Raw genomic sequence first — 16,998 nt, forward strand, 5'->3', positions numbered from 1 at the left:
AGAGAGAGTAAAACTTTGTTATCTATTCAAAATAGGAACACTTTTCTTACGGAATCCATTTTCATATGGATACATTATGCCGACGTTAAAGATACAATAACTTGGAATCATTTTATTAACTGAGCTTTTAATGATTCAAGTGCTTGTTAAATTTTTTGGAAACTGAAAAAATGAAAAGAAAAATAAAGGTGGATTCCTTCTACAAATTCAGAAAGCACACGGCTATTCTTTAGTTGATGCTGAGATGCTGCTTAGCCGTCCAAGATTGTTCTGGCTCTAGCTGGACTTTTCCAATCTGGGGTATAGCCAAAGAAATAAACAAAACTAAGTTTTTCAAAGAGAGAAGAAAAAGAGTCTAGGGACAATTAAATTAGGCTCATTGCACTGCAAGAATGTCTAAAGCTGCTGAAAAAACAATCCACTTCTCTGGTAAAATGTAAAGAGGCCATTGACAGTATTTGATATAGTTTCTCATGGCTGAATAGTCCATGAGCAGTTTGCTCACCAAAGTGGAATCAGCAATAGACATGAGATAGCACAAGGCAAATCAGCTTCCATTAAATTTAGACAGTTAACTGTGAAGAAAGCAAGCATTTAATACCTTAGCATTTTCAACGCAAACAAAATCTTTGTAGCATGCTTCCATCTGCAGATGTGGGTTCCATAAAACAGCATCTGACCAACTGCAAATACACAAAGTATAAGAGAACAGAAATTAGAAACAGATAAACAAAAAAACCATAATCTTATCAAATCATAAAATGGGGTTTCAAACTCATGTACTTTGTATTGCGGATAGTTATTGTATCACCCAAGCCATTGTCAAGGTGTACCACACTCGGGGCATCAAGGTAAATGCAATCTACAAATCCAGGAAAAGTGACCCTATCCCTGAATTGTTAATGGAGCAGTTAGTGCTTCTTATAGATTAGTATCTGCAAAGGTACCAGTCACTCACATTTCGTCCAATACATAAAAGGTAAAAATCATTTTTATCCACGGTTAACAATAAAAATGTATTACCCACCTTTCCTCCTTTCCCTCCATTGGATTTTTAGGATCTGGGTCTTTATTTAAAGTTTTGCAACCTTTCAAACCTTTCACAGATGCTCCTGTGACAGAAGCCTGCATGATAATGTTTGATTTCATAAACCAGGTAATTGTAGTGTAATATTTCACACATCTATTGAAACTCAGTATTGTTTCCAATTTATTTTCCTTTTGTAGTAAACGAATGAAAGTGATTGGCCCCGATCTTTTTCTGCGACATGCAATGCCTTTTAAATGGCTTAATTTCTTCTAACAAATCATTGATGTTATCCAATCAATCCATAGAAAGCAAAAAGTCTTTAGTTCTTTCCCTGCTTTTAAATAATAATCTTCAACCACATATTGATTCTTCATTTTAGATAAAACTTCTATAGATGCAGCCAAAAGGAGGTTGCACTCTACTTCCAGATCCCACATTTATCATTATTGCAAATACAAATATTGTAATCGAAAGAAGCATGGATCTTCATGCACATACTTTTGGCCTCTGGGACTTAAACAACATAATGCATTCAAGGACTAAAGAAATGGTACTTTAATGATAAAATGCATTCAAGGACATAATAAATAAAAGTGGATCAACCATAGACTTTTAGCTTACCCTGAAGTATGTGTGCAAAGCAGAACTAAACGAAAATGGCTTGTTGTCTGTGTTTGTGATGGTCAACTCTGTAGAAATACTCTTGGTATTTAGAATGACCTGAAAAATATTAATAGAATATAAGTTTGAATTATAAGCAAACTCAATATGTGTAAAGTGAAAATAACTATTAGCAAGAAGTTGACACCATACAATGTTTAGAAATATAAAAGATACAAGTTACAAATCCTCTATGTATAGTGGGGGAAAAGAAATAAAAGACAGCAAGTGTGGTAATATCAAGCTGACTAATTTCTGAGCGCCACTAACCGAATATTGCTTATTTGAGAAAAATGATTAAATCAACCTTGAATAAAGCTCGAAAACTGAAATCCCACATGGCACGACTGTAAGGACCATCCTTTAGCTCCAGAGTTATAACAGGATTTCCTTCCACATTTTCTGAGTCAAGAATGGACCAATCCATATTCCTTGCAAATCCATGCTGTCATTTGCATAAACATCTCAGAATTTCAATCAATACTGTGAAGCTAAAATAAATAAACAACTCATATACTAGTTATTATCGAAGTGTTCATCTCTCTTGGACAGGTGTAGACCAAAGAGGAAGCAAATACAAATCATCTTCCACTTTTATCTACGTCATTGATTCTACCACTTACAAGACTTGCAATTTGCAAACAGTGGTGCACCTCAAGAAAACCATACTGGTGGCAGTAACCGCATTAGCACACTGCATTAATGTATTTACCAACACGTGAAGCTATATCACAACTCTGAGAATACTAGCACTTGGTTTCAACTATAGCCCTTGGCCGGAGAACAAGTTTTGGCATTATGAACCTACTTGCTTTCTGAGAATCACTGCTAAAAAGGACATTATTGATGAACAGCGTACAAATGATAGATAGCAATACCTGCTGCATTGGGCCAGGTCCAAACTGTGGGAAGCAATGTGGAACTCCTCCACTAACCCAATGGAGATATATAATCAGTATCCCGGACTAATCTTTATTTACAAAAATATTAAAAGCAATTCCCAAAATAAAAAAACCAATTCCATATAACACTGATCAAAAGATTTATTTGAACAAAGATAACATTATTAGTTACTGAATTAAAACAGAAAATTATGGGGAGGAGGGAAAAAAAAGGAACACCTGATAGGTTTTTTCTTGTTAAAAACAGCATCAGGTCTAACAAAAAGGAGATCTTTGTCATTAGAAGCTTTCCACGATGTAACACATCCTCCAAACAGATATAGCTCAGCTTCACTGCCATCAATTCAATAACAGAAACATTTAAAAAGGAAAAAAGAAAAGAAAAGAAATTGCTAATCAAAGAACAAATGAAGTTAAAACAGAAGATGCTACATTAATAACTCACCTACCGCCAGCAGAAGTAAGCACAACCTTGGGCAAACTGCCTTCACCTTCTGTCACTCGCACTCCTAAAGTTTCTTTATTCATTGTTGCAAAGGCCACACCTTGTTTTCTGCCACAAATATTTAACTAAGACAATAATTCTGCTATGCACATGAATATTTTTAATTGGAAAAAAAAAACAGAAATGAAAATGCATCAATTGCGCGGGAGACTCACCGATTGACTCGTCCTACTCGTACAGCCCGGTAGTTTAGGCTGGGGAGCGAAAAGGGCATTGAAGCCGTTGCCATTAAAAATTCGATTGATTCTGGCGCTTCAACTTAACGATCGGCTATTTTCTTGGTTATATGGTCGTTATTGTCTTATATTTGTATGCATTTGCTTCTAAGGGCTGGGCCTATCGAGGCCCATGGTCCATATACGTTTTTAAATTTCATTTTCTACTTTCTGTTAATAACTATTTAAAAAAAAAAAGAAAAAAGAAAAAAGAGGCTGATCCCTTGATGGATGTGCATGATTAAGAATACAAAATACTGTCATTAGATTCATTTCCAAATTGTATGTAAATTGAAATGAAGAATGCAAACAACAACTTATTGTACATTGGGTGGAATTCAAGTCATTAATTACATTTTTTGATTCTCAAAGTCAAACAGTATTGTACTTTGTACAATTGGTAGACTAGTAGTGTATCCTCACACTCACAGCAAACTCTTTCAACATGTTGAATTTTGACACGCACAAAGTGACTTGCAATTTTTATTTTAACTTGGAAAAATCTAGCAAGGCGGAAGATCCGTTGGTGGAGGCAGAACAGATTGGTCTGGGCCTGGCCCATCTTCCACCGCGAATGCCGTTTTCAATCCCCAACCGGTATGGAGCTCCAAATGGCAATGCATGAACCAAACACCTACACAATCAAATTAAACCGTTAGTTTTTTTTTGTGTGTGTGTGTGAATCACTAAAGTTTAGAAAAGATGGGTGTATGCCTGGATTATCAGCTCTGAAACGAATGGCAGTCCAACCCCCGGTGGGCACAGCAGCAGTGTTTCTCTCAATGGGATCAACCAAGTTATAGTTAGCCGGATATTTGACAGGATCAAAGTTCCCGATGCCGGTTCCGACAACAAAGAAGTTGTAGCCGTGGAGATGAAATGGATGTGACTCAACCGTTAGCAAATTAGTGTCTTGCAGCACCAACTCAATTGTAGAATTGAACGCAATCTTGCTCAGCCTTGTGGCTCGGGATGTTCCAAGACTGGCCGTAAGTGGTGCCCCGGTATAGTTAAAGGGCTTCGGAGGCTTGTCAGGAAAATCTGCCTTGAAAACTCCCTTGAGATTGAAGTAGTGAGCTTGGAGAAGAGCAGTTTGTGGCATCACGAACGAGATATTATTCAAGGTAGCTAACAGTCTGGTTCCATTCACGCAAGTAGGGCATGAATCTTTTCCAAAACCTATAGTGTAAAAGAGTTTTCGATCAACTTTCTGTGGAACATCTGCGGGGAATTTTGGAGAGTTTAGGCTTCTCAGTTTCTTGTTGTAGTTCAAGGCAAATTCTGAGTCATTTGATGCAGGTAATTGGGCAAGTGTCGGGAGAAGAGAGTTTGGGATGCCTTTGTATTGGAGAATTCCTGTAGCTGTCTTATTGTCCACGGGAATTGGAGCGTCATTGAAAGGCCTGGCAGCCATGAAATATCTGCCTGGTTTTTGGTTGGCTTGAACGAGAACGTTAGTGGTCTGGCCTGGTGCAATTAGAATAGCCTCAGTGGTGAATGGCTTTGTATATACTGCATCCACTTCAACGACGGTGAAGTTGTGACCGGCTATGGCAAAGAACAACTCGTCGTTCAGGGCAGCGTTGATGATCCTCAGTAGATATGTCTTTCCTGATTCCACTTCCATTGCGAAAGTATCTAAATAGAAAGGAGCAGAATTGATTATATATGTTGGATTAAGGGCTAAGAAACCAAATGAATTTTTCAGAAGGTTACTATATATTATATCTATGCCAAGACTTGAAGTTTTCTCAAGTAATTTTGATAGCTTACGTACGTTTCTCAGAACATGGAAAGAGGGGCCCTGGCTTCCCGTTGATTGTGTGTGCATCTGACATGTTCGGTGGCAAACCCATTTTCTGGCCTTGCTTTTCGACCTCTTCAACATCAGTGTGCCACCATTCTCCTACAAAATTTGAAATTTGAAGCAACCTGCGGCTCTCAAAGACAAAGTTGCAAGGCCATCTAATTGAAAAACGAGACTAAGTTACGTTTAATCAGACGACCCACCTAGTAGAATGACCTCTTCTCTGTTTGGCTGTGGGAAGGGAAAGGGGCTCCCTGGTTTTGGCATGATGACAATTGCACCATACACAGTAGCCCTTAACCAAAAAATGTGTGCATGCCACCACAATGTTCCTCTTTGCCCTGTTACATTGAAGTCATAAGTGTAGCTATTTCCAGTCTTGATAGGACATTGAGTTATATAAGCTGGTCCATCTGCCCAACCGTTGCGATATTGCTTCAGTCCATGCCTTAAGGGGAAAAAAAATCACAAATTAAAGTTGATCATATAATTAAGAAATCTCAAAACTAATTTTTATGTTAATTTTTGCATCTCTTATCCGTCTGTAATTAATACAGTAGTTAAGGTCTTACCAATGAATTGACATGTTATATTGTGCATGGTTTGTGACGTTGACAAGAACTCTGTCTCCCTCTCTTACGTAAATGGTAGGACCAGGGAACCTCCCATTTACAGTTACAATCGGTTTTGCATGGCATAGTCTGCTAACATTCTTCACTTGAACCTGAGGAAATTAAAAGTAGTACTAATGTCAAGATCAAATATCACCAATATATAATTGTCGAACAAACCGAAATTGGGCATGTCGATTTTGTATAACTCACATCGAACTGGTACTTCTTTATGGCAGCTTCAGCTGGGAAAGAAAGAAGTCCAAGTAGCAGAAAGAGAAAGCATGTTAACCCAGAAAAGAAATTGCTACAGTTTCGGCTGGCCATTTTCATTTTGCCTATATAAAGATGTCTATGCTTGTGTGGATGGTTGGATGACACAAACAAGGCAAAGATGGAGAATTTATATATATGTAAGGAGGAGTACAAGTTTGTTACAGGGATAATTAGGTAAGGATGATGAATCCTTGTAAGCAATATACTAAAAGACTTGAAGTTGGCCATTGACTGACGTAGAGGCTGGGATTGCTATTTGCTAATGCCAAAATGAAGCATGTATCCCGAAATTACCATCAGGCCAGAATGACAATAATTTTGGGCATGAAAGCTACATAAGGCCAACCTTACAGCAAAAAACATTACTAAAAGTCTAAAACTTTACCGTTAAGGAAAAGGATCAGCTTTATATAAATATGTTAACATTACTAAGGCAAGGAGTAATTGTTTTTAGCATCCAAGATAAAGTAAGTCATCGAATCGCATTTGCATGGTGTCTGTCCAATAAGAACTGTTTGTTTAAATTTGTTACTGCAGTTGGTCATATGTCACTCTCAAGTCTCAAATGGGATTTCCCAGTCGCCTGCTCAAAATCCTTGGCAAATTATTAAATATCATAAAGCGTAACTTTTGGGTTTGGCCATGGTTTTGAACTCTACATAAAATTATTAATTCGGGAGACGGGACTGAGGAGAGCTTCCTTCTAAGCCTGTGACTGTGAGTCATTTCTTTGTACGTTTTGCTTATTTAGGGACGGACTCCCAGTCCCAGTCCTTGTTAATAAGATGCTTTGCAGTTAAACCTCCCATCCTATTTTGCTTCTGCCAAGACGTTTAGGAGACAAGTACCAACCTTAAAGAAACAAGTGAATTACTACAGCCTATGTTCAATTCCAGGCTTAATTAATTGTATATAAAAAATAAAGTAACATTAGAACCAAGTTCAAATTTAATATGGTTATAGCATGCACCAAATCAGGCTGTTATTAATCCACATGCTGACGCTTTGTTTTCTTTTCTGTAATTGAGAATTAAAAGACGAAATCAAAGGAGTACAAAGCAAACAAAACTGCTACCAATTAAGCGAAGAGCCAACATAATTTGACCAATTTCTGCTAAAAGAATGCGAAACAGTAATGATTGTTTCCACACTTTTTCATTTGGAAATGTTTAGAGAACGCGATCTTGGATTCCTTTATTCTAGGAATAAGGAAATTAACTTGATTTTTGATACAAGTATATGTGCTTTTGTGTTTATTCGCAGTAAATAAGTCAAAAAGAACAACAAAAGTCGTCGACATGGGTGCAAATTGCAAAAGTTGTACATGTACAAAGAAAATCAAATGTAATTAAAACAAGAAGAACAAAATTTAAACATTAATAATTACTACATTGATTAAGGGAAAAGAAAATTATACTTTGTTTTTCATCAATCATTTAGTCATAATCTTAATGAGTTGGACATTTGGACATGGTATTTGCTGCATACGCATGGAAATTGATAATTTAAATTTTGTTTTTGAAGATTAAACATGTTATTATAATGTATTTGAAAATTTTCTTTTACGAATGTCCCGCAGGAGAGAATATCTCTAACTTATACATGCTATGTTTTTGAATCCGATAAATATAAGTACATCAACAGAAAATGGTAAGTGAATAAAAAGATGACAAAATCATTTGTTTTTTTGTGAATTTTTGAAATTTTTTAAAACAATCTTTAAAAGACAAATTTTTTTATCATAACTTGAACACGACAGTGATATCCCTCCCAATTGATATGTGCACAAATCATATGGAAGCTCGTAGATACCTTTCTGGGAAAAAGGGTCAGCAAATGGCGATAGTCATGTGTCTACTGGCGTGGCAAGACGCCAAGACTAGAGGGGATGGCTGCCCAACCTTGTCGTTAAGATGACTCGTCCCCATCATCCAACTGCTATTGTTCATCTTTGTTAAAATTGACACAAGGAGATCATTTAATTAGCTTAGACATGGGTTCCACAATGAGCCCATCAACCAGTCAAGGCGACCTACCTGGGTTTGAACTTCGATCAAATCAATATTCCTTTGCTTCTAACTAGTTTTACGACTAATGTACATGTGTGTTCACATATTATATTATTGGTTCTAGTTCTTCATCTAACATTTCATCTTCGTTCTCAACTGTAAATATTGAAGTTGGGTTGATTATTTCTCGATAGAAGTGACACCAAAATCGAAATTGATGTGCATTTTATATGTTTAATTTGCCCAAAAAAAATTAAAGATTCAAGAACCTTGTAAGGAGAGAACGTTGCCGCGTGTGCAAATGTGGTCCACTTAAATTAAAATGAAATTCTGAAGAGGAACAAAACAACAAAATGTACACGTTGCCATCTGCATTCACTCAAACTCAATTCGCTTAACCGGGCCATATGCTGCCGATGCCAGCCCCTACACTCTCGCTGGCTTCAATTGACATCGGAATCGACCCTCCAGCACCACTGAACGTGATTTCATTTCATCACGTGGCTCTGCTTTGATTTGATCCTAACACTTGGCTTCTTCTTTCTTAGGTGAAAATAAATTCAAACAAACAGCATTTGAGATCAGTTTCGATCGATCGTTCGTGTGGTTCCCATTTTGAGATCAGTTCCAACCCACCAACAAAATAAAGCACTAAAAGTGAAAAGACCTGTAAGATCAATTCCAGCAAGTGTGTTTTTCACAAAAGTACCCATTATCTGACTTAATTGATATATAATTACAATTGCTTATCCGATAATATTTAAGTTAAAATTGTCGCAACAGGTAAAATTATTAGCCAGTTGTTCAGAACTAATAGTACAGCTCAGCTCAGAAGCAATTAATTAATCAAAGAATAGCCAGCTGTGGAATATATAATAGTCGATTATATAGCTGTTACATGGTAAAGTCTTGTGCTTCAATCACGCACTCGCTTTACTGTTTATTACAAAAGTACGTGAAAACTGAAAACTTTTGAAACAGCACCTGCGATCTTTTCCCTTAAGAGTCAAAATCATTAATGCACACGCACCCAACTTTATTCGAGCCATCATTCTCATTACTGCAGAAAAAAGAAAGCATTTACCAGTAAATTACAATAAAATCATCAGTGTATACTCTGTATGGTAGTATACTAGTATATGGTAATACAGAATAGAAACAAAACATCAAAAGGAAAAAAAAATAGAAAGAAAGAAAGAAAGAAAATGCCATGCCACGTGTGTTTTAATCGACGCGGTCGACCGAAACAGCGACCAGACTCTGAACTTTATCCATTAGTAGAATTATATATCGCAGCATCTCTTACAAAATGTTATTTTATTATATTACTTCCTTAACTTACTTGACGCACCAATAATAATTATTACTAATATTATTATTATTATTAAAAAAACGATAATGTTAGAATGTGATGAGAAAAAAGAAGGGTAAGTGAGTTTGGATCCGTTTTAAAGGGAGAGAGAAAAGGGTGCAGAATACAGGGGAGGGGATTGGTGCGGGATGGTGTTTGGGTGAAGGTGGTGGCCGGTGGTGGGAAACGGTTCCGTAAAATGAACAATGACGATGCCATTTTGCGTCTGGACCTGAGATTGCTCCTGGAACAGAACAGAACAGAACTTGTTCTTTAGTTTCTCAGATTTGAACTCGAAAGATCTTTTTTGTGCAGGTAATCAAGATTCTGTTCCATCTTCATCTCTGCTGTTATTATTTTTACCATGGTCTTATCGCTCCAAAGCTCTTGTTTTATGAGTGATTATTTGGCAAGTATTTGATTATCGGGTCTGTAGTGGTGTTAGGAGAGATCACATCCTGCTTCAGATAAAAGCCTATTTTTTAGTAAAAAAAGACAGAAACCAATTGGATAAAAAGCCTGTTTTTATTAAAGGGCAAATTTGATATGCTTGTATAAAGAAAGATGTCCTTTAAAAGCATTGTTCGTGAGCTTAAGGAAATGAGAGATGGAATAGGGAGTAAGTCAAGGAGAGGGGTGGCAGCAGGGAAGCATTGGCATAGTCGTAAACAGACTCATATAGCTCCTGATCAAACACTGCTCTCATCTGATTCAAGTCAACATAGTCTGTGGGCAAATCTACCACCTGAATTGCTTTTAGACATTGTTAGGAGAGTAGAAGAGAGTGAGACTTCGTGGCCGGCTCGTGCTGTGGTTGTTTTTTGTGCTTCTGTTTGTAGGACTTGGAGGGAAGTTACCAAGGAGATTGTTCAAACTCCTGAGCAATGTGGAAGGTTCACATTTCCCATCTCACTCAAGCAGGTTGTTTCTCTTGTTTCTCTTTTTACAGTTGTTTTGACTTAACCATGTTGCTTGTTGTTTGACCTGGTTCCATCACTACTATGGACAGCCTGGTCCTCGCGAATCTCCCATACAATGCTTTATCAGAAGGGATAGAGGAACTTCTACATATCACTTGTGCTTCGGTCTGGTGCCCTGTAAGTTGTCTTGCTCACTTAATTTCTATTTTTTGGCCATTATTGCTCGCTTTCTTGTTTGCTTCTCTGTCTGTGTTGCTCCCCTGTCTTTTATTCTAGAAGAATGGCTGATTAAACAGCTTGACAATATGCATTATTGAGATTGAAATTTCACTATGTAAGAGGTGTTCATTGGTGTGATGTTAAATTGACAGCCGAGGATGGGAGTGATAAATTGTTGTTAGCAGCCAGAAAGATTAGAAGAGCAACATGCACAGACTTTGTGATATCTTTAGCTGCCAATGATTTTTCTCGGGCGAGCAATTCATATGTTGGTAAATTGAGGCAAGTGGTGCTATAATATTTGTTAAATATGTCTCTTCACTTTTCTTTCTCCATCCTGTATCTCAAAAACTTAAATGGTACATGTTTGCCAGGTCTAACTTTCTGGGTACCAAGTTCACAATATATGACAGCCAGCCTCCATGTGATATGACAATTCAGCCAACCGGTGGGATGAGTCGCAGATTCCATTCTAAGCAGGTGTCTCCAAGATTACCTGCATATAACTACAGAATAGGCTCCATCTCCTATGAGCTTAATGTTCTCCGCACTAGGGGACCAAGGAGAATGAATTGCATCATGGCCACTATTCCTTTCTCTTCCATTGAGGAAGGGGGGGCAGCCCCAACACCAACATCTTTCGCACAGTCATTTGATGAGCAATTTTTCTCCTTCACAAGTTTGAAAGGTAAGGAACCAATCACCTATAGTAGCTCTCCAAGCCCCTCACTGTCACTGGCATCAACTCCAGGCTCTCCACAGCCACTGGCTCTTAAAAATAAGGCTCCAAGATGGCATGAGCAGCTACAATGTTGGTGCCTAAATTTTCGAGGGCGTGTCACAGTGGCTTCTGTTAAGAATTTCCAACTTGTGGCAGCTGTTGAGCCATCTCACAATGTGCCTCTAGCAGAACAAGAAAAGGTAATTCTGCAATTTGGAAAGATCGGGAAAGATATCTTCACTATGGATTATCACTACCCACTCTCTGCCTTCCAGGCCTTTGCCATCTGTCTCAGCAGCTTTGACACCAAACCAGCCTGTGAATAATGGTAATCATGAAGGGTGGCATTTGTTGCCATCATTCACCGAATTGCTTCCTCAAGTTTTGTTAGTTTGTTAATGGGCTTTGTGGAAGCTGATCATCCATAGTCATTTACCAGTTAATATTAACACTGTGGTTGGTTCCAATCTTACAGCTCGGAAAGTTTAACTTGTATTTCGTATCTATCATCATGGCATTATTAAAACAAAATTATAAGAAGTTTTGTTTAATCTTATTTATATGGCTGTGCAGTGGCTTCTTGTTTAGGAATTAACTAAAGTCCGACGCTCTACTTCCTCGCTCATATTAGGCTAAGCTTTCTCTATTGGATGGATTTACTTTTGTTTGTACTTTCGGCTGGAATTAAAATCCAAGGATGCACATGCACCTTTGATACTGCCTTTCTAGGTTTCCACTGAATGCTCTACCCTGATGTTTATTGCCTGATATTACCTTTAAGCTTTAGTTTCTAGAATTCTTGTCGATGGAAGTGTATTTTCCTGTGAACATTCAACAACCTGCAATCAAATTTGTCTGTGGCTATTGTTGCTTGCCTGCTTTTATTCAACGCTAAGCCGCCAACGTAAATATTGTTTTATTTGAGACTTGCTTCCTCCCCTTCGTTTGATTGAGGTTAGTGGTGATTGGTTCTGGGGGAAGTTAAAAAAGCACCTAGTATTTGCAAGTGATATTTCTCCTGATATGGTTGAGACCTGATAATGTAGTCTATTATCTTAGCATGCGAGACAGACAAACTCAGTTGAGAGTATTGGCATTTACTGTTGACACTCAAATAAAGTTGTTCCAGAGGTACAACATTTCTGGTGACAACAACCGGATTCTTGTAGTTAAGCTTCATCAGCATCTGGGTTGGCTTTTTTGGATCCAATTTAGTTTCTCATCAGATGTTTACCAAATTGGACCAAAAGCAACATTGGTGGAACCTGGAAGCTTTGTCTTCAGTCTTCCATCTTACATGAGAAATGCGTACTCAAGTTCACAATTATTCGAGCTTTCTGTCTAATTAAATTTGAACATCTTTGAAACCCTTCACTTATTCAAATCAAACGGTTTAATTTGAAGCCTTGAACTTGCATGCATCATCACCTTCTGTCTAATTTCATTAATCAAGTACTCTCAATAAATCAACATCTAATGCTGAAGCTCTTACTCAATGCTCTCCCCAATCATTCCTGGTCACACGACCTATCGCCACTGAATTCAAAATAAAATGATAATATCATTTTCAAAAAACATATTACTGGACTCCAGATGGACCCGACAGGCGAGTATAAACAAACCGTGATGTTGTGGGTGCTACTTTGACTTCTGTTATGTCTTTTTACGGATAATAAATTTGTAGCAAGGACTCATCGAATTGAATACAGCAACACAAACTGACAAACACATATCAAAACTCAAATCCTTTTTAACATCATAACGCCAGAGTAGTACATGCCTTGAAGAACATGGCATAAATCTTAAATCATCTGATTACTTTGGGTTTCAAGCTTTAACTTTCCCACAGCATGCCACAAGGTAATATAGATCTTCCACTACAGCATGTTTCTCGCCTCACGGTAGGGTTAAGTAATAAATTCACTTTAAGGAAAACTGAAATTGTTGATGTGGGATATTCCTGCAGCAAAGTGATAGGTCTCAGTCAGAACTATACTTATTTTCTGCCTGATTCTATTGATGGATCTAATAAATTTAAATAACTACTAATTCTAAACTTACAATTGATTATGCATAGAGCTACGAACAAGCAACCAACAGTTCGAATGAAAAGATTATTAAACTGAATATTGGCTTTGAAACAATTCCACTTCTTTTCATGTAAGAAGAATAATAAGACCACGGTCCCTTTGTGAAAAAGATTGAAGTTAACAATGGCAAAAAGGTTTAGAACAGTGAACTTAACCACCATTCATTAAGTATAAGCTTCGATCTCCTTGTGTGTCTCCCAGTTAGTCAAGTATCAAATATTTGTGCACAAAGGCAATGACACAGCAAAGCACATTGCATGGAAATATATTACGATGCAAATACAGCAAGACCAATATTGGACTATTACTTACAAGGAACAACGGCACAGTAGAAGAGGGGAAAAAAAAAAAAATGTACTCACTACTTACCTAGGAATAGGATCATTGCCGCGTTCCACAGTTTTTTTATCTCCTAATAACAATTTCAAGGGCACACTAAAATCAACCAAACACAGAGTACTCTGATTCGTTATTTATTAATGAAAATTCTTCCGCTAAATTAAAGTAAAAACCTTCGAGGTGTGGAAGCCATCACCAGCTCAAATAGATATTTTACTAGGGGTATGGCTCTATTAAATTTATTTTTCTAGCTGCTGGCCATATGTATAAAATGTGATTCTTTCTTTATCTAATTATGTTTTGAGCAAATAAATCATATGTTATTTGGTAGTTAGGAAAAAAATTTTAAAAAATAAATTTTATTCATACTTTATCACTAAAAAATATATAACAAAAAATCTTTAAAAATTCAGTAAAACTCAAATTAAGACCCTATTCCTGTATGTATATAACTAATCTTGGGAACTTAAAATCCACAAAAAGCACAACTATTTTCAACGCAGAACAAATCCCATAATTCAGAATCAACCCACAAAACTCTGCGGCCCCAAAAAAAAAACCATTACATACTTGCAAGTTGCAACTTAACTTTCTTCTGGGAACTGAATACTAGCCAAGAGTGGCTGCCCACCACCCCATCTGAAGCCCACAATTATATTAAAGAACTCCCCGAAAGCACTGCCATCGGAAAGCAGAATAGAGTTTGATGATTAACGGTAGAATTTGATGATTTATGTGTGAGGTGATGCATAATGAAAGCTGTGGGTGCACCGCATAATTTGTCAAAAAAATTTGGGCGTAAGCAGAAAGTTACCATTTTCATAGTGTATTTTATGCATTTTACTTTAGGGGGTTCCGTCACAATTGAAAATGCAATTGATAGCTTTCTGTTAATCTACATTAAAAAAATATAAGAAATATTTATATTAAAAAATGTGTGAGATAAATATTTACATTTATCTCAACATAAAAAGATGGATTTAACTGTCAATATATTTAAGCTGCTTTGATCACTTTGTTTTTTTTTTTTGTTTTTTTTTAATTTCACCGAAATGTTTAATTTAAAGGATTGGTAAAACTATAGCATTAATTTGTAAGTTCAGCGTTGGAGAATTTAGATATCAGGCCAAAACAAAAAAATTCAGTGATATACCCTTTTTGGCTTTGGTAATGGATCCCATAATAGCAAAATTCTTAGCTGCACAGTTGCACTTGAATCTTAACAATTAACAATTCCATGCTCGAATCATTGGAAAGGATGTGAACAACATGTCTTTATTGAAAAAATCCACCTTGGCGACAATCATAAAGAGGATCACGTGAATTAACACATAATATTTTGGAATCATATTTATAAGAAAATTTTGCATTTGGATATATATATTCCAAGCAACAATGATGATACACGAGTCACGTTTCAACTACCAAATTGTATGGACAATTTCATCATACATGGAGATCAACGCATTGAAGGATCAATTTGAATTTTTACTGGTTAGGTTATTTTAGGGTTTTTCGCCATATAGAGTTGCCGGATTTCCTAGTACTCTTTTTTAACTCCATCTTTTTTGGGTTCTCATATACATTAGAATTAATTTCGATCAATTAACACTCGATAAATTAATAACTTCGATTAAATATTAATTTTTGTCGGTCATACGACTTGAGGCCAACATGATAAATAAATAATTCAATAAATTTATAAGATAATGTATTTTTTTTAAAAAAAATCATAATTTACTATAGGACCTACTTACTATATAAATTAATAATTATCTAATTTAAAATTAAATCCATGATTTGCATGTTGCTTTTGTAAGATATGTTCTAATATTGTTTTCTACTGCTATAAATTGATTTAGAATTGAGTCTCATCTCTAACTCATTTTTAATGCAAAATTATAATTTACATCGTTATTTCAAGACAATTGCAAGACGAGCTCCATATGTCGTCTTTAATTTAGAAAATAATTCTCTACAATAATCTAATTACTAGTAATATATGCCAACTAATTGTTATTCAAATAAAACATAACAAATACCAAATCAAGGTTAAAAAATTATAAACATGATCATATTTTCTAAATTAAATTAAGGAATTTTCATTAATTAATATTTTATTAATTTATTAATATATTGATCTTCGCTAAATTAATACATTTTTCATGGCCCCAATGCTATTAGTTTATCAAGATCCTACTGTATGTTGAGAGTGAACCTTTAATATCATATACTCAACTGGATTATGATTTTAATCCATATAACAAATATGATACTATGATTGTATGTTATTGAGCGTGGTTTGCAGGCAACTTGAGACCTCGATTTTGTGTTATTAATACGTGCTAACTATCATGAACAAATGATATTCAGGTAGCATAGTTTTAATTTGCAAGCCAAGCCAGACCAAATATCAGTTAAAAGGTTAATAAAATTTGGAGTGGTGAACGAAAATTTGAACTGTACTAAATGGTTGTAAAACTACTTGGAAATTATTACGCCATATGGCTCAACTCCAAATCTAAAAAGTAGCGATACATGTCTCATATAATATCAAAAAAAAAAAAAAAACTTGAAAGAACAGTTGCAAGGAGAATTCATTAAACAACCTGAACTTCTTCTGAAGCAGAGTAATACATTCTCAAATAGCATATATATAGTATTCATGAAGATGAAAATTGTGTGAAAATTTTTCACTGACGAATGTTCCAATGTAGCATTTCAGCGCTTTGCACTAATTCAAGATTCAACATGTTCCCTATTCCATGGTGTTAGTTTATATATCAATATCATTGCCGAGCCAGCTCACAAAGACCACATTCGCACAATCAATGAAAAATGATCAAGTGGAATAGCCTGAACGCACTGTCGGCCTCCCAGCCACACCCACACCCCAGTAGAGAACCGATATGTAATAAATGCATACATACATATACATACACACACTGTTAAGCTGAGTGGGTTAATACATACTATAAGGCCGTGCAGTTTAATGGGAAATTTACAAAATTAGCCATAAAACTTTTACGTTTTTCAACTTTAACCCCCCAAAGTTTTTTCTATCATAACTAGCCAAACACCTTATGTTTGGACTACATTACCCTCATCACTTTCATCAAATTTACAAAGCCATGCCACTTTTTCAAATTTACAAAGCCATGGCACCTGTTCCATTGCTTGTCGCGCATAAACCCACGGATTTTATGGAGTACATGATTTTGGATTTGATTTGTCTCGTCGTAAGCTTCGAAACGGTATATTATACGCCTAAAACGAACATATATAGCTCAAGTTATGGCTTTCGAAACATATATGAAATTTAGTGAGACAGGCAAGTGGGACA

At 36.2% G+C, this 16,998-nt stretch overlaps 3 protein-coding genes across 4 annotated transcripts; 1 reads left to right on the forward strand and 2 right to left on the reverse strand.

Moving 5' to 3' along the window:
* Positions 1-23: 23 nt before the first annotated feature.
* Positions 24-3,372, reverse strand: LOC18037386 (putative glucose-6-phosphate 1-epimerase). 2 transcript variants are annotated; one of them, XM_006425592.2, is made up of 10 exons: positions 3,253-3,372; positions 3,038-3,145; positions 2,812-2,925; positions 2,569-2,620; positions 1,998-2,135; positions 1,652-1,750; positions 1,028-1,125; positions 784-891; positions 602-683; positions 24-295 (listed from the first exon to the last, which is right to left on the reverse strand). In XM_006425592.2, the coding sequence occupies exons 1-10, from the start codon at positions 3,324-3,326 to the stop codon at positions 230-232; spliced, it is 939 nt and encodes a 312-aa protein (XP_006425655.1). In that variant the 5' UTR covers positions 3,327-3,372; the 3' UTR covers positions 24-229. The 2 variants fall into 2 exon arrangements, with proteins under 2 accessions (XP_006425655.1, XP_024036773.1); XM_024181005.1 differs by lacking the exon at positions 1,998-2,135.
* Positions 3,373-3,649: 277 nt separating this feature from the next.
* On the reverse strand, positions 3,650-6,154 carry LOC18037393 (laccase-11). The gene is made up of 6 exons (XM_006425593.2): positions 5,944-6,154; positions 5,692-5,843; positions 5,323-5,567; positions 5,090-5,218; positions 4,027-4,950; positions 3,650-3,946 (listed from the first exon to the last, which is right to left on the reverse strand). Exons 1-6 carry the CDS (start codon positions 6,061-6,063, stop codon positions 3,816-3,818), a joined length of 1,701 nt encoding a protein of 566 aa, XP_006425656.2. The 5' UTR covers positions 6,064-6,154; the 3' UTR covers positions 3,650-3,815.
* A 3,246-nt stretch (positions 6,155-9,400) lies between these two features.
* On the forward strand, positions 9,401-11,782 carry LOC18037396 (tubby-like F-box protein 5). The gene is made up of 4 exons (XM_006425594.2): positions 9,401-10,287; positions 10,376-10,463; positions 10,658-10,787; positions 10,880-11,782. Exons 1-4 carry the CDS (start codon positions 9,931-9,933, stop codon positions 11,550-11,552), a joined length of 1,248 nt encoding a protein of 415 aa, XP_006425657.1. The 5' UTR covers positions 9,401-9,930; the 3' UTR covers positions 11,553-11,782.
* The last annotated feature ends 5,216 nt before the right edge of the window (positions 11,783-16,998 follow it).

This window comes from Citrus clementina, unplaced genomic scaffold (genome assembly GCF_000493195.1).
Source record: "Citrus clementina cultivar Clemenules unplaced genomic scaffold, Citrus_clementina_v1.0 scaffold_7, whole genome shotgun sequence".
Lineage (NCBI taxonomy): Eukaryota > Viridiplantae > Streptophyta > Magnoliopsida > Sapindales > Rutaceae > Citrus > Citrus x clementina.